This window comes from Lithobates pipiens, unplaced genomic scaffold (assembly GCF_037356315.1).
Source record: "Lithobates pipiens isolate NorthernLeopardFrog02 unplaced genomic scaffold, aLitPip1_a1.2 Scaffold_8, whole genome shotgun sequence".
Taxonomy (NCBI): domain Eukaryota; kingdom Metazoa; phylum Chordata; class Amphibia; order Anura; family Ranidae; genus Lithobates; species Lithobates pipiens.
In genome coordinates this window covers 643202274-643223549 of record NW_027507903.1, presented here as the reverse complement: position 1 = coordinate 643223549, position 21276 = coordinate 643202274, and the positions used below count along the sequence as shown (strand labels likewise).

The 21276-nt window shown below is 47.0% G+C and overlaps 1 protein-coding gene across 1 annotated transcript in view; it reads left to right on the top strand.

The window, feature by feature from the left end:
• Positions 1–8189: 8189 nt before the first annotated feature.
• The window catches only part of MEPCE (methylphosphate capping enzyme), a gene marked incomplete in the record, with an annotated part of 23523 nt that continues 10436 nt past the window's right edge, over positions 8190–21276 (top strand). The window contains 2 exon segments of the mRNA XM_077470949.1: positions 8190–8352; positions 8538–10170. Of these exon segments, the coding sequence (XP_077327075.1) occupies positions 8890–10170 (1281 nt within the window).

The following is a 21276-nucleotide window of genomic DNA, read 5'->3' as shown; positions in this document are numbered from 1 at the left end:
ACCCAGGTGTGGTCCAGGCTCCCCCTTGGGGTCATGGGCCGTCTGGGTCTTGTTAAAATGATTCTTCTCCCTAAGTTATTGTACCTGTTTTGGCATGCCCCGCTTCAAGTGCCGTCCCGCCTGTTCCGTGACATGGAATCAATCCTCAACTCTTTTGTTTGGGGTTCTTCCAGGCACAAGTTAGCCTGGCAGACCCTCAAATGTCCGGTTCGCCTCGGGGGGGGTTGCGCTCCCTGACTTGGAGACGTATTACCTGGCATCCCAGCTCTCACACTTTTATTATTTTAACACATACGATAAAATGCGGTACTCGTATTTTGTATGTACCTCGGCGACCGACGTGATCGCGCACCCCTTTCAAATTGTTTTCTGCAAACACAGAGGCGTCCATCGCTCGGATACCGGCCGCAGCATGCTCGCACATCACGCCCGGGTTTGGCGGCTGGCGCTGTCCAGATCTGAGGCTCCCTTCCCTACATGCACACACACCCATTTGGGATAACCTTGAGTTGCCTGAGCTACTGAGCGTACCAGATTATAAGGTGTGGATTTGCAGAGGTATTATATATTTATCTCAACTTTTTACCAACCAGGGCGTCAAGACGTTTCAGGCACTTAGGGAGGAATTTGGCCTTCCTAATCATATATTTTTTCGATACCTGCAGGTCCGCCATGCCCTGCAGGCACAGTTTGGGAGTGCGCCCCCCGGACTTGCGGACACCCCTCTGGCGAAATAGTTTTTTGGTGAGGATCCCCGTAAACTTATCTCCACCTTGTACGCATATCTACTCACTCCCCGGGCTACAACTCATGCGTATAGTCTTAAAACTAGGTGGGAGGCTGACATTGGGCGGGTGGAGGACGATCACTGGGAGGAGATGTTGGCAGTGTCGACTGAGGTATCCCCCAAATTATCTGACAGGCTGACCCATCTTTATATATTACATCGCTCCTATCTGACCCCCGCCCGACTTGCCAAATACAGACCCGACTTTGCTCCTATTTGCCCCAGGTGTGGCGACGGAGACAGCACGTTCTTCCACCTTATCTGGACCTGTCCTCCCATTCACAGATACTGGGCACAGATCATACAATTCCTACATGACCATATGGGCTCTCCCCTTACGCTCTGCCCACGCCAATGTGTCCTTGGTCTCCTCCCCCTCCAGGAGGAAAGTAAATACTTACGTACCTTCCTACAGGAGACTCTTTTCACCGCTAGGATGCAGATAGCACTGGTGTGGCTTAGGCCTGACCCCCCTACGATCCAGCAGTGGAAGGCAGCTATTAACCGCACCTTACCTTTTAAAAAAATTATATACTCTAATAGAGGGCGCCCGTTGAAATTCCATAAAGTTTGGGATAGGTGGCTGGAAAGCACCAGCAGCTGCGAGGACTAGGCCTCTGGGATCATTCTATGGGATGTGGCCGTTTCCTTTTTACTGGATTCACCTGGACGAGTTACTGTTGTATCTATGTGTGTACTGCTGTTGGACATAGAAATATGTATATTGCACTTTTATTATGCTGTGTCAGATATGGAGTGTATCCTTATTTTTCTGATGTTCGGTGCCTGTTGCACCATTCTTGGGTTGAATACTCCTCTGTAACCTTTTGTTTTGCTCATGCTCAATAAACCTTATCTTGATAAAAAAAAAAAAAAAAAACGTCAGGAAAGACCTACTAGAACAGCTGAACTTTATTTGGGGCTAATCAGAGGCACTTTAAATAATGGGAGGTGTGTACTGACTCCTATTTAACATGGGTTTGAATGTTATCGATTGATTCTGAACACAGCTACATCCCCCCTTATAAGAGGGTGTGCACACTTATGCAACCACATTATTTTAGTTTTTTTTTGTTTTACTCCCCCAAAAGGATTTCAGTTTGTTTTTCAATTGAGTTGTACAGTTTTTGGAGTCACATTAAAAAGGTGGAAAAAGTTCTGAAAGGATTTATCTTTGTCTAATTATTTTTTATTTACATCACAGAAAACCTGACATTTTAAGAGGGGTGTGTAGACTTTTTTATATCCACTGTATAATGTTTGGGTGTCCTCTCTTGGTGGCACCGGCATCTCTACTATGGGCACCCAGCCGTGTAAGCTTGCAGCTTCACAGCCAGGTGCCCACTGGGCATGTGCGAGCGGCATGGGGCGCTCCGTGACGTGTCTTCTAGGACCGTCAGGTGTCCCAGAAGACGTGAGGAAGGAGAACTTCCACGAACAGAAGTGGGAGCAGGTACCTGTCAAATTCAAGTACCTGCTCCCCTCCCCTCCCCCTCCCCTCCTTCTCAAAAGCTCAGTTTCATAAACAGGAGTCGGGGAGGAGGCCCTCAAGCGGAAGTTCCACTTTTGGGTGGAACTCCACCTTAAGGACCAGACCTAATCTGGAACTTTTTGTTTACAAGTAAAAATTTATTTTTTGATAGAAAATTACTTAGAAGCCCCAATCATTTTTATATATATATATATACACATACATATATACAGTGCCTTGAAAAAGTATTCATACCCCTTGACATTTTCCACATTTTGTCATGTTACAACCAAAAACGTAAATGTATTTTATTGGAACTGTATATAATAAACCAACACAAAGTGGCACACAATTGTGAAGTGGAAGGAAAATAATAAATGTTTTTCCACATTTTTTTTACAAATATGTGAAAAGTGTGGCGGGGGGCATTTGTATTCAGCCCCCTTTACTCTGATACCCCCTAACTAAAATATAGTGGAACCAATCGCATTCAGAAGTCACCCAATTAGTAAATAGAGTCCACCTGTGTGTAATTTAATCTCAGGATAAATACAGCTGTTCTGTGAAGCCCTCAGAGGTTTGTTATGGAACCTTAGTGAACAAACAGCCTCATGAAGGCCAAGGAACACACCAGACAGGTCAGGGATAAAGTTGTGGAGAAGTGTAAAGCGGGGTTAGGTTATAAAAAAAATATCCCAAGCTTTGAACATCTTACGGAGCTCTGTTCAATCCATCATCCGAAAATGGAAAGAGTATGGGCACAACTGCAAACCTACCAGGACATGGCCGTCCACCTAAACTGAGCGGCCGGGCAAGGAGAGCATTCATCAGAGAAGCAGCCAAGAGCCCCATGGAAACTCTGGAGGAGCTGCAGAGATCCACAGCTCAGGGGGGAGAATCTGTCCACAGGACAACTATTAGTCATGTGCTCCACAAATCTGCCTTTATGGAAGAGTGACAAGAAGAAAGACATTGGTGAAAGAAACCCATAAGAAGTTTGCGCTGAAGCCATGTGAGGGACACAGCAAACATGTGGAAGAAGGTGCTCTGGTCAGATGAGACCAAAATTGAACATTTTGACCTAAAAGCAAAAAGCTATGTGTGGCGGAAAACTAACACGGCACATCACCCTGAACACACCATCCCCACCGTGAAACATGGTGGTGGCAGCATCATGTTGTGGGGAGCCTTTTCTTCAGCAGGGACAGGGAAGCTGGTCAGAGATGTGGGAAGATGAATGGAGCCAAATACAGGACAATCTTACAAGAAAACCCGTTAAGAGTCTGCAAAAGACTTGAGACCGGGGCGGAGTTTCACTTTCTAGCAGGACAACGACCCGAAACATACAGCCAGAGCTACAATGCTGTAGGTTTAGATCAAATCATATTCATGTGTTAGAATGGCCCAATCACAGTCCAGACCTAAATCACATTGAGAATCTGTGGCAAGACTTGAAAATTGCTGTTCACAGACGCTCTCCATCCAATCTGACAGAGTTTGAGATGTTTTGGAAAGAAGAATGGGCAACAATGTCCCTCTCTAGATGTACAAAGCTGGTAGAGACATCCCCAAAAAGACTTGCAGCTGTTGAAAACCATTTATAATTTTCCTTCCACTTCACAATTATGTGCCATAAAATCCCAATAAAATACATTTACGTTTTTGGTTGCAACATGACAAAGTGTGGAAAATGTCAAGGGGTATGAATACTTTTTCAAGGCACTGTATATTTATATTTATTTATTTTATTGTTATGTTTCAGCAAAGATCCTAAAGAAAAAAACTACAATCGTTGCAATATTTTATGTTGCACAGCGGCTTTTCAAATGCATTTTTTTTTAAGTAGGAACCCAGTGGTATCAATACATGGGTAAGAATGGGTACTGTATCCAATCATAGGAAGTATGGAATGTACTGTATATATTGCACTGTACAGGATTTATATATTGCACTGTACTGGGTGTATATGGGATGTATATATTGCACTGTACAGGGTGTATATGGGATGTATATATTGCACTGTACAGGGTGTATATGGGATGTATATATTGCATTGTACAGGGTGTATATATTGCACTGTAAAGGGGGGATATGTGATGTATATATTGCACTGTACAGGGTGTATATGGGATGTATATATAGCACTGTACAGGATGTATATATTGCACTGTACAGGGTGTATATGGGATGTATATATAGCACTGTACAGGATTTATATATTGCACTGTACTGGGTGTATATAGGATGTATATATTGCACTCTACAGGGTGTATATGGGATGTATATATTGCACTGTGCGGGGTGTATGTGGGATGTATATATTGCACTGTACAGGGTGTATATGGGATGTATATATTGCACGGTACAGGGTGTATATGGGATGTATATATTGCACTGTACAGGGTGTATATGGGATGTATATATTGCACGGTACAGGGTGTATATGGGATGTATATATTGCATTGTACAGGGTGTATATGGGATGTATATATTGCACTGTACAGGGTGTATATGGGATGTATATATAGCACTGTACAGGATTTATATATTTCACTGTACTGGGTGTATATGGGATGTATATATTGCACTCTACAGGGTGTATATGGGATGTATATATTGTACTGTACAGGGTGTATATGGGATGTATATATTGCACTGTACTGGGTGTATATGGGATGTATATATTGCACAGTACAGGGTATATATAGGATGTATATATTGCACTGTACGGGGTGTATGTGGGATGCATATATTGCACTGTACAGGGTGTATAGGATGTATATATTGCACTTTACAGGATGTATATATTGCGCTGTGCATGGTGTATATAGGATGTATATATTGTACTGTACATGGTGTATAGGATGTTTATATTGCATTGTATGGGGTGTATATATTGCACGGTACAGGGTGCATATATTTCACTGTACAGGGTGTATATTGTGTGTATATATTTCACTGTACAGGGTGTATATATTTCACTGTACAGGATGTATATATTGCACTGTACATGGTGTATAGGATGTTTATATTGCATTGTATGGGGTGTATATATTGCACTGAACAGGGTGTATGTGGAGTGTGTATATTGCATTGTATTGGGTTTATATAGGGTGTATATAATGCACTGCACAGGGTATATATTAGGGGTGTTGAAATTAATTGTAGCATTGATGCATCGCGATTCGACCACCCACGATGTGGCATCGATGCTAGAGAGTCGTCATTATGATCAGGTATTTACTTGGGGGATGCACACTGGCAGCATTTGATGGGTACAGTAGCGGCAATTGATGGGCACTGTCAGCAAGTGATGGGCACAATAGCGGCAATTGATGAGCACACTGGCAGCAATTAATGGGCACAGTGGCAGCAATTGATGGGTACAGTAGCTGCGCTAGATGGCACAGTGGCGGCATTTGATGGGCACAGTTGCTGTGTTTGATTTTTCTTTTTCAGTTTGCGCCCTCCCCCAAAAATTTTGAGCTCCAGCCATCACTGACTACTAGTAATAATATAACATATTATATATCATATATCTGATGCCCCATTATGTGGACTGCAAATTTGCTAAATTATGAACACATTAAAGTGACCAATGAGCATGACCATACCATTCCAACATGAATTATGGTTTATGTCTTATTGTCTTAGTGATTGGTTCACATCAAACAGCTTCATTGATTTGAAATGAATACCCTTTTTTTGTATTATTTTTGGTTTTGCTCATCACTGCCCCACACATGCAGCCATACAATACATGCGTGGGGCAGTAATGAGCAAATCCATTAATCATACAGCAAAAAAAAGGTATCAATGAAGTTGTGATGTAAATCAATCACTAAGACAATAAGACATACATAAGCCATAATTTATGAAATTACATACATTGTCGTTTGGGGGGGGGGGTGTTATGGGGACATTGTCCGCAGTCTCCGATCCTCTCTTGTATCATGTCCGCAGTCTCCGATCCTCTCTTGTATCATGTCCGCAGTCTCTGATCCTCTCTAGTATCAGGTCTGCAGTCTCTGATCCTCTCTAGTATCATGTCCACCATCTCTGATCCTCTCTAGTATCAGGTCTGCAGTCTCTGATCCTCTCTAGTATCATGTCCACCATCTCTGATCCTCTCTAGTATCAGGTCTGCAGTCTCTGATCCTCTCTTGTATCATGTCCACCATCTCTGATCCTCTCTAGTATCAGGTCTGCAGTCTCTGATCCTCTCCAATGTCATGTCTGCAGTCTGATCCTCTCTAGGATCATGACCACAGTCTCTGACCATATCTTGTAGTATTTTGGGGTCAGTCTGGAGCTCCTCTTTAAGTTGTCTGCTGTGTTCACACTTTGCTACATGCAGTTTTTTGTTTTTTTAAGAACTGAGTTCTTCTGACCGCTTGAATTTTTTTGGATGAAAACAGTGCGCAATAATCGTGATGAATCGCGGAATTGAATCGAATTGTGGAGAGGATAAGCAGAATCGAATCGCGAAGTGAAGATGTGAACCCCTAGTATATATAGGGTGTATATATTGCACTGTACATGGTATATATAGGGTGTATATATTGCACTGTACAGGGTGTATATAGGGCATATATATTGCACTGTACAGGGTGTATATATTGCACTGTACAGGGTGTATATATTGCATTGTACAGGGTATATATAGGGTGCATATATATTGCACTGTACATGGTATATATAGGGTGCATATATTGCACTGTACAGGGTATATATAGGGTGCATATATATTGCACTGTACAGGGTATATATAGGGTGCATATATTGCACTGTACAGGGTATATATAGGGTGCATATATTGCACTGTACAGGGTGTATATGGGATGTATATATTGCACTGTAGAGGACGGTAGGTGTTATTCCCCGGTGGTGGTGGAGGGGAGGTAGGTCCCCGGTCGTGGAAGAGGGGAGATGGGTCCCCGGTGGTGGAGGAAGGGAGGTAAGTCCCCGGAGCTGGACGGTAGGTAAGTCCCCGGAGCTGGGCGGTAGGTAAGTACCCGGAGCTGGGCGGTAGGCAAGTACCCGGTGGTGGAGGAGGGGAGGCAAGTCCCTGGTGGTGGAGGAGCTGAGGGGGGTCCCCAGTGGAGGGGGGAGGTAGGTCCCCGGTGGTGGAGGAGGGGAGTCCCCAGTGGAGGTAGGTCTCCGGTGGTGGAGGAAGGGAGGCAAGTCCCCGGTGGTGGAGGAAGGGAGGTAAGTCCCCGATGGTGGAGGAGGGGAGGTAAGTCCCCGGTGGTGGAGGAGGGGAGGTAAGTCCCCGGTGGTGGAGGAGGGGAGGTAAGTCCCCGGTGGTGGAGGGGAGTCCCCAGTGGAGGAGGGGAGGTAGGTCTCCGGTGGTGGAGGAGGGGAGGTAGGTGTACACAGATCCGGGTGTGAGCGTTAAGTAGCGCACACAGTCAGGGCGATCGGTGGGCCTCGGTAGGAGGGGTCCCGGGCTTGGTCCCCTCCCCCACACACAGCCCACTGAGGGGTCTCCGGGGGTCCCGGACTCTCCCGCCGCCATTTTACACAGAACTCAGCAACGCCACCAGAACGTCCACACGGAGGGCGGGGCCTGCGACTACATCCCCCGGCATGCCCCGCGGCTCGCGCAGGCCCCCCGCCCTCATAGTAGGTGTCCTATCCGCCTGTCTCCGGACTTCCTCTCGGCGTGAGGTGATTCTGCTCACCGCTGTCCGATCTCTCTCACCAGTCAGCCTCAGTCCGCCTCCTCTACAGAACGGAGCGCGGCTTTCCCATCCCCCCCCAGACGCAGTAGCTGTCCCTCGGTTTTCAGGCAATTCCCAGGCCGCCTATATTCACATTGGCGCCTGTGATTGGACGAGCGGCTCTCGCCTCTGCCGCCTTCTCATTGGCCTGCGCCGCGCGTCCGTCGGCGTCACGTGACGGGAGCTCGCCAGGCCAGCGAGTTTAGAGGCGGGGTAGGGGGCGGTGCCATGGGCGGGGCCCGAGATATCTATATAAAGGCGCGCGCGCCGTCAAGCCGCACACAGACTCGCTCGCTCTCCGCTCTGTTGGAGGTGTTTGGGTGGAAGTGGGCGTGGTCGCCGGCGCGCATGCGTCCAGCCTGCGAGGGAAGGTAGAGCGCCCATTGGTGTGTGGTAGAGTGTGTTTGTGCGCGAGGAGGGGGCGGAGCCGGCGGGATAACTGTCGGCTCACCCCGCCATTTCTGTCAGCATGGGGGGGAGGGGGTGTTGTAGGTGGGCGGGAGTTCAACTTCTCTGACCACCTTCCTCATGAATAATTCATCATTTCTCTTCACAGGTCCCGCCCACACTGAGTGACTGACAGCTGTTCTGAAGAAAGGAAGTGCCCTCTAAGAAGTGGGAGTGCCCTGTAGGAAGTGGGAGTGGCCTTTCAATTCGTGGGCGTGTCCTTTGAGAAGTTGAAGTGGGAGTGTCCCTGAAGAAGTTGTAGTGACCTATCAAGAAGTGGGAGTGTCTTAAGAAGTAGGAGTGGCTTGTGAGGAAGTGCCCTTCAAGACGCGGGCGTGGCTTGTGAAGACTCCGCCTCCTTCGAGATCCAGCAGCTCGGGGGTCGGGTCCTGGAGGGGCCCGGGGCCCAGGATGTGGGATACGTAGCCACGGTTTGCCCCACGCCTTCCATTGACGCCCCCATGGAGGTCCTCCTCGAGATGGCTTCTTCTCCAGAGACCCTGCAGCAGCCACCGCCGCAGCCTATCAAAGATGGCGAAAAGACGTTCATGGCTCCACCCCCGGCCCCTCCTCCGCTGCCGGATGGCAAGCCGGCCAAGGGGGAGCAGATGGCGCTGGCGCCTCGCGTGCCGAGGAACGGCTTCCAGGGGAAGAGGAGGAACAGCTTCAACGTGGGCTTCAAGCACGCGGTGGCGTTCAAGCGGCGGAGGCGGGTCAACTCTGACTGCGACCCCGTCCTTCCGTCCAACTTTCTCCTCGGGGGCAACATCTTCGACCCACTCAACCTCAACAGCCTGATGGACGAGGAGGTCAGCCGGACGCTCAACGCCGAGACCCCCAAGTCCTCACCCCTCCCTTCCCGCAACCGGGACCCCGTTGAGATCTTGATCCCAAGGGACATCACTGACCCTCTGAGCCTTAACACCGGTGCTAGCGAGGGGGAGCTCCTCCTCTCTCCCCTCAAGAGCGGCAGGAAAAGGCACCGCCATCGGCACCACCCGTCAACGGACGTGACCCCCAAGGGGCCAACCGGGCTGGGCCAGGAGCCCGAGCCCATCCCCGAGGAGCTACGGCCATATGAACTCAACACTGCCATTAATTGCCGTGATGACGTCGTCGCTCTGCCAGCCCTGGAAAATGAAGGACTAGATGGGCCAGCGGCAGCAGCCAGTGGCTCGTGTACGTCGAGTTCCCGGCACCGCAAGAGGAGGAGGACCTCCAGCAAGTCTGAAGGGAGGCAGGGGAGCCCCGAGAAAAGCAAGACTTTAGCCAGCGTGGTTATCGCCGCCAAACCCCAAGGCGGTACGGCCAAGCCACCATGTTTGGGTCCCCAGGGTAAAGAGAAGAGCCGCTTCCAGTACGGGAATTACTGCCGATACTACGGATACCGAAACCCGTGCCGGTCGGATGATCCCCGCCTTCGGGTGCTGAGGCCCGAGTGGTTCCAGGGCAAGGCCGTGTTGGACATTGGCTGCAACGTGGGCCACCTGACCCTGAGTGTGGCACAGAACCTGGGGCCCTCGCTCATAGTGGGGATGGACATTGACAGCTTGTTGATACGAGCTGCCCGGCAAAACATAAGACATTATCTCTCAGAGTACACGAAAGGCGGTGGTGGTGGCGGCTTCCCTGTTGCACTGGCCGCCATGCGAGGCCCCATCGCAGCTCCCGTTATTCCAGGGGAGGCTGGAAAGGAAAGCAAAGAGATCCGTGTCTTCCCGCACAATGTGGCGTTCATCAAGGTGAGATGGGGGAGGGTGGTAACTTTTTTTTTTTTTATATATATATTTAGTCCCATGATTGTTCTAAGTCTAGTGGTCAACCAAAACTAGGGTTGGGTGGATGGTGGCAAGTTTATCACCCATTGGCTATAGTAACGGTTCCCAACCTCAGTCCTCAAATATGTCCAAAGGGTCATGTTTTCAGGATTTCCCTCATCTGATTAATGCCTTGGTATCTTTGAGGGCTTTTTTTTAATCTAAGGGAAATTCCCAAAACTTGGCCTGTTGGGGGGGACTTGAGGTCTAAAGTCGGGAACCACTGGGCTAGAGGGACCGGACCTTGCGAGGTCTTACTCCTGACACTTTTTTTGATTGCACAAGAGCATTGAGTCTCAGCGGCTTGAGTTGTGACCCTTGGTGGGATCTCAAAATCGGAGTCCTTCAGGAATTTAAAGTGAACCTGTTGTCCACTTTAAGAATTCAGGGTATTCCACTCACCATTGCCCACCTGCAGAGAAATTTTTAGACATTGCTTACAGTTAACATTTTCTGAGAGGAACATGGATGGCGATGCTGACCTCCATGTGTGGTAATACTGACTTCCATGGCTGGCGACGTTGACTTCCATGGCTGGCGACGTTGACTTCCATGGCTGGCGACGTTGACTTCCATGGCTGGCGACGTTGACTTCCATGGATGATAACACCGACGTCTGGATGGCGAAGTTGTCCTCCTTGATGGCAACACGACCTCCCATGGATTAGCGCCCTTGACCTCCATGTGTGGTAACACTGACCTAAATGGATGGTGACAGTGACCGCCTTCTGAAAATCTTCCTCATCCAGCTGCTATGGGTGGCCTACTGGCTTCAATAGTTTCTGGGTCACCAACCTAAAACAGGAATGTTCCTCGGGGGGAAAGTTGGGACCTCTACCAATCGAGGTCTACGACTCAAAGCTCCACAGCCAGAGTTGGCGTGACCGCCAGGCAACTACTATTTTAAAGATGAGAAGTCGATAATGGCCACCCCTATGTCTCTCCTAGGAAAGGTTTAGGCATCTGGATATCTTAAAGGGGGTTGTAAACCCTCAAGGTTTTTCACCTTAACACATTCTATACATTAAGGTGAAAAAACTTTTTTGTAGTGCAGCAGCCTCCCCATTTACTTGCCTGAACACGATCGTTCCAGGGACGAGCAGAGCAGCTCCAGCCGATGTCTTGGGTCCTCAATTGGCTGGATTGATAGCAGCAGAAGCCGTTGGCTCCCGCTGCTGTCAATCAAAGCCAGTGAAACGGGAGTTGAGGGGGCCGAGTCCTGCTGTATGTGTCAATGGACGCAGCAGCAGGACTCGGGTGCCCGCACAAATGCAGAGAAGAGGAGCCAGGAGCGCCGCTGGGGGGGGGGGGGGGATCCAAGAATAAGAGGATCGGGGCCCCTCTGTGCAAAACTCTTGCACAGAGGAGGCAAGTATAACATACATGTTTTAAAGAAAACAAAACAAAAACCTTTACAACCACTTTAAAGCCCACTTGACCCTTCTGCCCCCCCTCCCTCCACCAAACCTCTTTTAGATGATCTGCTGCACAGACAGGAAGTGGGGAACCTAACTTCCTTTTCACTTTGTCATGTGACTGCCCTGTCACATGGCACTGAGCACAAGGGAAGCTGGGCCTAAATTGTGCAGCATGGCCCGAATTGGGGGGGGAGAGAACCCTTTTATTGGCAGTGTGCCCCCGGCATGGTGGTAACCATCAAACACTATACCACCTGGGACGTCTGCTAGAGCCAGTATGGGGAGGAGGGACTGTATATAGTACTGTTGTGGTATGTATGTATGTACGTGTGTATGTGTGTGTGTATATATATATATATATATATATATATATATATATATATATATAATATATATATTTAGATAAGTCGAAGCCCCAACATTGCAAACTCCCAAAGGGATCCTAAATGTTAGGAAGGTCTTCCCGAGCCTGCATATTATAGTTATGTACTGGTAAAGCACAGCTTGGGGGGGGGGGGGGGGGGGGGGCGGTAAAATAGGATATTGCTTACCTATCCCTTGGTCCCATAGGTGCCCCCCTTCCTCATTTGGCTCAGGTGGGGGGGGGGGGAATAAGTACGAGTCTCCTACTCCTCACTTCCCCAGCAGATGGGGGGCTCTTGTTTTTCACGCTTGCTCTGAAAAGCGATCCGTAGGCAATGTGCTGCCTTCTCCCTGCCTGATTTAACCCAATAATTGCAATTTTTTTGGTGGAAGGGGCCCTATTGAACTGCATTAGTTGTGTTTAGAGGTGCCCCCCCCCCCCCCCCCCCCCCCCCCCCCCCCACAACTACTGAAAACAGCATGATTTAGCTGTGAGTGGTTGCATGTCTAATGTTCAGATAAATGGACCCGGGGGGGAGGGGGTGTTAATAAAACCTCAACTCAACCCCCTGATTTTGCTGCCCCCCCCCCCGGGTGGCAAGTGTGAACAAGCCCTTAACACTCCCGGGATGTGGACGGGATCCTGACCCATCCTCCATCCTGGTGATGTCCGAGAACTGCGACCAGCATTGTGGAACTGGTCATATGAAGAGGAGGAGGAAGGGCCTACAGGAGCGAGGAATAGGTTAAGCTTTTTTAATTCTTGCTAAGCAGGCATTTACCCGAGCGGTGCAAGGGTGGGGGCTTTGTGGGTACATTTAGAAGCGAACTGGAGAACCCTATCTGTTTTGTATTTTTTGCTGTCTGTGTCGCTTCATCTCCTGTCCCTCAGATACAACAGGAAGGTCCTCCTTAGTTGTTGGTGTCCCCACTGGGAGAATTTCTTCTCCGTGTTCTGGTGACAACACAAATGGAGAGGATGAATCTCAGCTGGGAGCCCAGACAGCAACAAACGTCTAACTGGGGTTCTAACCCCCCCCCCCACAAACCCAACCATCACTCCTTCCTATAAGTTCTATCAGAAGACAAATACAGGAAGTTGCAGTCTTCCATCCTGAGATTGCAAAATCTCAAAAATTAAAATAGAAGTGTCCGCTTCGCTTGTTAGAGATGAATGTTCGTTCGTTGTATTGAAAATTTTTACTTGGGAGTTTTTTTTGTTTTTTATAGAATCGCTTTTTTCCACCGCCTTCTCCAAGATGGTGTCTGGGATGAACCATATGGTGGCTGGTTGCATCATTAGGATGAATAGCCTATGCTAGTGCAGTAATGTGTATTCAAACCCAATGCATATGCTTCCCTTCCCAGCTCTTGCAAGCAAGAACCACCACCCCCCCCCCCCCCCATGCTTGTCATTGCTCTGTAATTAACCCCCTTGATGTGTGATTATTATATGCTCTGCTTGTATCTGCCCCCTCCTGCACATGGCATTTGTATATTCAGCCTCTCCAGTCTTCCCGGTCTCTGGCATTCACCTAATAGAACTGCATTTGGGGGTCTGTGCAAAAGTTGTTGGGATGGCCACCTAGGGCCAGGGCAGCTGCTTTAAAACCTGATGATGATGGTAACACACAACCAAGTCTGCCAGATTCACCTGGTCAGTTCTGGAGAAAAAGCCCGTGGTCATAAGATGACCACATTAGGGGGTGGGGGGGTGGTTACAGACAGATGTGGTCACAGGAAGTCCAAAAAATGGAAAGCGTGTGTTTGCTTTAGTTTGGTCCTCAGCTTGGGAAATTGTCCCACCACCGGCTGAGCATTGGGAACACCAGATGTAGGTTTTGATATAATGTCCACACTTTGGACCCGGTGGTCACTCTAAAACAGCCGAAACAGCAGCTATGGAAAGAAGGCCCCTAGCAGAGTCTGGAGGTACTTTGTAGAGGGCCTTGTGATCCCTGAAACCTAAGCCAGCTCCAGTCTTTGAGGTAGATTGAAGAAGGCCTCAGGACCCCTAAAACCCGAGCCAGCTCCAGTCTGATGTACTTTTTTTGTAAAGGGTCACTAAAACCCCAGCCATCTCCGATCTTTAAGGTACCTTGTAGAGGGACCCCCAAACCCTGGGCCAGCTCCACTCTTTGACTACCTTGTAATTGACCCCCTAAAACCCAGCTCCAGTCTTTGACTACCTTGTAATTGACCCCTAAAACCCGAACCAGTGCAGTCTGAGGTACCTTTTTTGTAAAGGGTCCATAAAAGCCCAACCATTTCCAATCTTTAAGGTACCTTGTAGAGGGACCCCTGAAACCTGAGCCATCTCCAGTCTTTGAGGTACCTTGTAAAGGGCCACTAAAACCTGAGCCAGCTCCAGTCTGAGCTACCTTTTTGTAGAGGGCCCTGGGACCCTGAAACCTGCGCCAGCTCCAGTCTTTGATTACCTTGTAATTGACCCCTAAAACCTGAACCAGCTCCAGTCTTTGAGGTACCTTGTTGCAGGCTCTGGAACCCCTGAAACCTGAGCCATCTCCAGTCTTTGAGGTACCTTGTAAAGGGCCACTAAAACCCGAGCCAGCTCCAGTCTTTGCGGTACCTTGCAACAGGCCCTGGAACCCCTGAAACCTGAGCCAGCTCCAGTCTTTGAGGTACCTTCTAGGGGGCCCTGGGGGACCCCGAAATCTGAGCCAGTTCCAGTCTTTGAAAAAAAATCAGTCTTGCTGCCTCCTGCACCCTCGCGAAATGGCCAGTTAAGTCACTCATCATAGTTATGGGACAATGATCTGCCTTTCTGTGGGGGGGCCCCTAATCATGATCATCAAGTGTAGGTTTCACCATATCTGGCCTTTGGCCCCGTAGTCGCCCTAAAAGAGCCAGAACAGCAGCTATGGAAAGTGGGTACTTAGAGGAGCAAAGCTAGCTCCAGCCTTTAAAGTACCTTGTAAGGGTCCCTAAAACCCGAGCCAGCTCCAGTCTTTGAAGTACTTTTGTAGAGGGCCCAGGTCCCCTGAAACCTGATCTAGGTCCTTATATGCCTCCTGCACTTTAATATTGGTAAATGAAGCTGCCCATCAATCATGGTCATCTGGCCTTCTTTAAAGAAGGGGGTGGGACAGCGTCATGAAGACCAGATGTTGGTGTTACTATTAATTTCCGCACTTTGATCCTGTTTTAAAGTTAGGGGTTGAATGAATGCCCAAGCGTTTTACACTTTATACGCAAAAAAAACACGGCTTAGGTGCTTTTTGACACTTTTTTTTTTTTTTATTATCTTGAGAGGAGAAATGCATTTAGAAGAGCTTGGCTAAATGCACAATGTGCATGGGGGCCTATTAGAGTCTGAGCAGCAGCAATGGAAAGCGGGCCTCTAGAGAAGCCTTGGAGGTACCTTGTACCCCCATAGACCCTGAGACCTAAGCTGTGTCCTTGTAGCCCACCGCTGGAGCTGCAGATGTCCCTTGTGGTGGAGCGTGGATCCAGGAATAAACTCCTGACCAGGAGGAGCGCACCAAGTCCTCCATATTCAGGTTGGGCCTAGCTGAGGAATCAACTCTTAGTAGGAGGAGCGCACCAAGTCCTCCATATTCAGGTTGGGCCTAGCTGAGGAAATCTACTCTTAAGCAGGAGGAGCACACCAAGTCCTCCATATTCAGGTTGGGCCTAGCTGAGGAATCAATTCTTAGCAGGAGGAGCGCACCAAGTCCTCCATATTCAGGTTGGGCCTAGCTGAGGAATCAATTCTTAGCAGGAGGAGCGCACCAAGTCCTCCATATTCAGGTTGGGCCTAGCTGAGGAATCAATTCTTAGCAGGAGGAGCGCACCAAGTCCTCCATATTCAGGTTGGGCCTAGCTGAGGAATCAACTCTTAGTAGGAGGAGCGCACCAAGTCCTCCATATTTCAGGTTGGGCCTAGCTGAGGAATCAACTCTTAGGAGGAACGCACCAAGTCCTCCATATTCAGGTTGGGCCTAGCTGAGGAATCAACTCTTAGTAGGAGGAGCGCACCAAGTCCTCCATATTCAGGTTGGGCCTAGCTGAGGAATCAACTCTTAGTAGGAGGAGTGCACCAAGTCCTCCATGTTCAGGTTGGGCCTAGCTGAGGAATCAACTCTTAGTAGGAGGAGCGCACCAAGTCCTCCATATTCAGGTTGGGCCTAGCTGAGGAATCAACTCTTAGTAGGAGGAGCGCACCAAGTCCTCCATATTCAGGTTGGGCCTAGCTGAGGAATCAGCTCTTAGCAGGAGGAGCGCACCAAGTCCTCCATGTTCAGGTTGGGCCTAGCTGAGGAATCAACTCTTAGTAGGAGGAGCGCACCAAGTCCTCCATGTTCAGGTTGGGCCTAGCTGAGGAATCAACTCTTAGGAGGAGCGCACCAACTCCTCCATATTCAGGCCAGTCCCAGCTGAAGTTGCCTTCACCTGACAGGAGTCTGTTGTTGTAATAATAATAATGTAGCAGCCGGGAATGTGTGGAAATTCCCTCACTACTGACATCGTATGCCTTACGTCAGTTGCAGAAAAAGTATTAAAGAGAACCGGTCACAGCCCAGCGTATGCATTTGTATATTCACTCTACAAAGGGAAGCTGTAACCATTGCGGGTTTTTTTACTTTAGTTTTTGTTTTGTTTTTTAACTACTTCCACCCCAGGCCTTTCCTGGCACTTTGTGTACATGTAACAATCAGTATTTTTTTTTTTTTTGCTATATAATTTCTTGAGAATATATATATATATATATATATATATATAATATATATATATATTACACACTCTGCTTAAAAAAAAAAAAAAAAAAGAGAGCGATGGAGAATAAATTGGTGGGTGTTGCAATTTTTTTATAAAACGCTATTTTGTTTTTGTTTTTTTGTAATTTTTAATGCAAAAAAAAATGCATAACCAAATTATTTTGTAAAAATATAAAAGGTGAAATTACTCTGAGTAAATGGATACCAAACGCGTTGCGCTTTAAAATTGCGCATGCTTGTACAACGGCGACAGACAATTTAAAATTTACTATCTGTAGGCGACGCTTTTAAAAGGCTTTACTGGTTACCAACACAGGAAGTCTGGTGCTAGAATTACTGCCCATGATCCTACGTTCACAGTGATACCTCGTGTGTGGGACGATCGCTGTCTGTGTGCGTGGGGGACCGACATGTGCACCTTGCACAGGAAGACGGGGGACCCACAAAAAAAGTTTAAAGTTTTAAATTGAAACCAATCGACCATGTATAAATTAAAAAAAATATATTTTTATAATTAACCACTTGACTTTTTTTTTATTTATTTTTTATTTATTTTTTAACCACTTCCCACAGGTAGATGTGATGTAATTTACTTTGAGTGGAGATATCTGGGCAAAATGTATTATTATTAAATATAAATATAAAAATATATATATATATATTGTATATATAATTTATATTTAATGCAATTTATTATTGTATTATTATTAATATATATTAGAATTTTTTTTTTTTTTTTTTTTTTTCGGCCGGCAATTCCCTGCAAAGCAAAAGCCATCCTAGTGGCTGTTTAGCCAATTGATTGCATTTACGCGCCCACCAGGAGGACCCCCTCCCACCGCTCTCCGGTGCTTCTCTGCTCTCCTGTGCAATCAGGGAGCCGGGGAATGAATCCGCCGGCAGTGGCGATTTACCATAGAGCTGGCCGGGAACCAGATGGTCTCCGGCCATCCACATGACCCTCGGAGGCCAGAAGCGACATTATGACGTCACTTCCGGTGCCGGCAGATGTAAACATTGCCATTTTCTTTTATTATTTTTAGCTGAAGCGCCTGAGATCGGGGGTTTTTTTTTTTTTTATTTTATTTTTTTTTCCTTAATTAATTTTTTTCCAAAGAGGACCTGTCATGCCCTATTACATTCCTTGCAATAGGAATAAAAGTGATCCAAAAAAAATAAAATAAAGGGAAAGTGTAAAGGAAAATAAACAATAAAAAAAAAAAATTAAAGCGCCCCCATCCCCTCGTGCTTGCGCACATACTTAGGTCGAACCTGCGTATGTAAAGGGTGTTCAAACACCACACGTAGACCTCCTCTGTAACTCTAATCTGGTAACCTGTAAAACCTTTTAAAGCATCGCCTATTGAGATTTTTACCTACTGTAGTTTGGTGCCATTCCACGGGCGTGCGCAGTTTTTAATCGTGACATGTTGGGTATCTATTTGCTCAGTGTAACATCATATTTCACATTCTAAAACAAAAAAATTGGGGTAAATGTGTGTTTTTTTTTTTTTTGGGAATAAAAAAAAAAAAATTTGAAAAATGTCCGTGCAAATACCATGTGACATTAATAAAAAACAAAAAAAAAATGCAATTTTATTCTCTAGGGTCTCTGCTCAAAATATAAATATATTAATGTTTGGGGGGTCCTGAGTAATTTTTTAGCACGTAGGAACTGAACAGAGCTGTGGGGGAGGTGAAGAGGAGCTGAGGCTGCACATAGAGGTGTCGGTGTTCCGTCAGAATGTGTAACGGAAGTGACGTTCTGTCGCCGCCATCTTTCTACACCCCGTACTCCTCCACAGTAAGGATACACTGAGAAGGGGGCCAAGCTGACATCTTGTTACACCCACCAGAGTTTAGCATTTCACACTTATTTTTAACAGTAAACTGAACTTTTATAGTGAAATAGTGTTTGAAATCCGTCTGACTGTTGTTAGATGTTGAATTTTAAAAGCGGCAGCAAACTTGCTGATCTGACAAGAACACCGCTGCTTTTATCATTCAACATGTAAACAGGCCGCTGGATTCCTACATACTGTATTTCACCATATAAGCTCTGTTTACTGTTAAAAAAAAAAAATGTGAAATACAAAACTCCAGTGGGTGTAACAAGATGTCCGCTTGGCCCCCTTCTCGGTGTATCGCTACTGTGGAGGAGTACGGGGTGTAGAAAGATGGCGGCGACAGAACGTCACTTCTGTTACACATTCTGACGGAGCACCGGCACCATTATGTGCAGCCTCAGCTCGTCTTCACCTCCCCCACAGCTCTCGAGGCAGAAGAGGGATTGGGGGGGATGTACAGGGTGTAGCAAGATGGTGTGGGGGGGGGGGGGCAGAATGTCACTTCCGTTACACATCCTGAAGAATCGCCTAATCTGGCGGAACGCAGGAGCTATATGAGTCGCGCCCGCATATGCAAAACGGTGTTCAAACCACACATGTGAGGTATCGGCGCGATCGGTAGAGTGAGAGCAATAATTCTACCCCTAGACCTCCTCTGTAACTCAAAACAGGTAAAATTTAAATTTTTTAAAAAGTCGCCTATGATGTGACCTAAATTATTTCAACGACCGCCATTTTATTCCCTAGGGTGTTAGAATATTTATTTATTTTCTTATAATGTTTGGGGGTTCTAAGTAATTTTCTAGCAAAATGTTTTTAACTTGTAAACCACACATCTCAAAAAAAGAGGCCTGGTCCTTAAAGTGGTGTTGCCACCAAAAAAAAAAAAAAAACAAACAACTTAAATTCATAAAAAAAAAAAAAAAAAAAATAATTGGAAAAAAAAAAAATTACTCACCTCTAAATGCCTGTTGCTAGGGGGTCCCTCGTAGTCTGCCTCCTTCATTGCCCGGGCTGGTGACATCACTTCCCCTCGCACCGCACAGTCATCTGGGACCAGTTACGTGTCCCAGATGACCGGACGGCGTATCACAGCGCCACTTGCGATGTGAAGCCACAGCTGGGTGCCCACAGAAAGAATGACCGCGCCGCGAGCAGAGAACAAGGGGGGGGGGGGGGCTTCGTTCCCCCGCATCACTGGACCCTGGGACAGGTAAGTGTCCGATTATTAAAAGTCAGCAGCTGCAGTATTTGTAGCTGCCGACTTAAAAAAAAAAAAGTTAAGTCGGCAGCTACAAATACTGCAGCTGCTGACTTTTAATAATCGGACACTTACCTGTCCCAGGGTCCAGTGATGCGGGGGAACGAAGCCCCCCCCCCCCCCTTGTTCTCTGCTCGCGGCGCGGTCATTCTTTCTGTGGGCACCCAGCTGTGGCTTCACATCGCAAGTGGCGCTGTGATACGCCGTCCGGTCATCTGGGACACGTAACTGGTCCCAGATGACTGTGCGGTGCGAGGGGAAGTGATGTCACCAGCCCGGGCAATGAAGGAGGCAGACTACGAGGGACCCCCTAGCAACAGGCATTTAGAGGTGAGTAAATTTTTTTTTTTCCAATTATTTTTTTTTTTTTTTTTTATGAATTTAAGTTGTTTGTTTTTTTTTTTTTTTTGGTGGCAACACCACTTTAAGGGTCCTTTCACACGGGGCGGATCAGTTCTGATCCGCCCCGTGGATATCCGTTTGCTCAGCGGGGATCACTCCGCCGATCCCCGCTGAGCAGGGAGATGACAGGTCCTTCTCTGCATACTGCGCAGGGACGGACCTGTCACAGCGCCGCTCTCCCCTATGGGAGATCGGATGACGACGGACCGCAGTGCCCGTCGTCATCCGATCCGCAGACGGATGGAAAAATAGCTTTTTCCTCCGTTACACTTTTTCGGATCGGAGCGGGTCGGATGTCAGCGGACATGTCACCGCTGACATCCGACGCTCCATAGAGCTCTATGGAGCACCCGTTCAGGTCCGCCTGAAAAACTGACAGGCGGGCCTGAACGGGACGTCAGTGTGAAAGAGGCCTTAGTGGTTAAGGTGTTTTTGTTTTGTTTTTGCCCCAAAACAAATTGCACTTGTAAGACCGCTGCACAAATACAGTGTGACAAAGTATTGCAACCACTGCCATTTTATTCTCTATGGTGTGTGTGTGTGTGTGTGTGTGTGTGTGTGTGTATATATATATATAATATATATATACAATTATTCTTTATCATTTTATTTATATTTTCTCTTTTTTTTTCTTTATCTATATATATATATATATATATATATATATATATATATATATATATAAATTATTAATATATAAATCATTATTTATATTAATATATGGGGGTTCTAAGTAATTTTTGAGCAAAAAAAAACTTGCAGGTTTGAAAAATAGGTCCTCAAGTGGTTAGTAAGATATTTGGGGTCCTTGCATGTCTCCTCTGTGCTTCAGTGAATGTATTGCAATGCAATCTTGTAATAGGAAAATGAAATTGCAGCAGAAAAAAATAAATGAAAAAAAATGGGGATCTGGGAATTCGGCTGAGAGCAATAATAGAAGGGACTTTGCTTGATAAAAAAAAGATTCGAATAGTTTTGAAGTGGGCTGTCTCTGATGAATG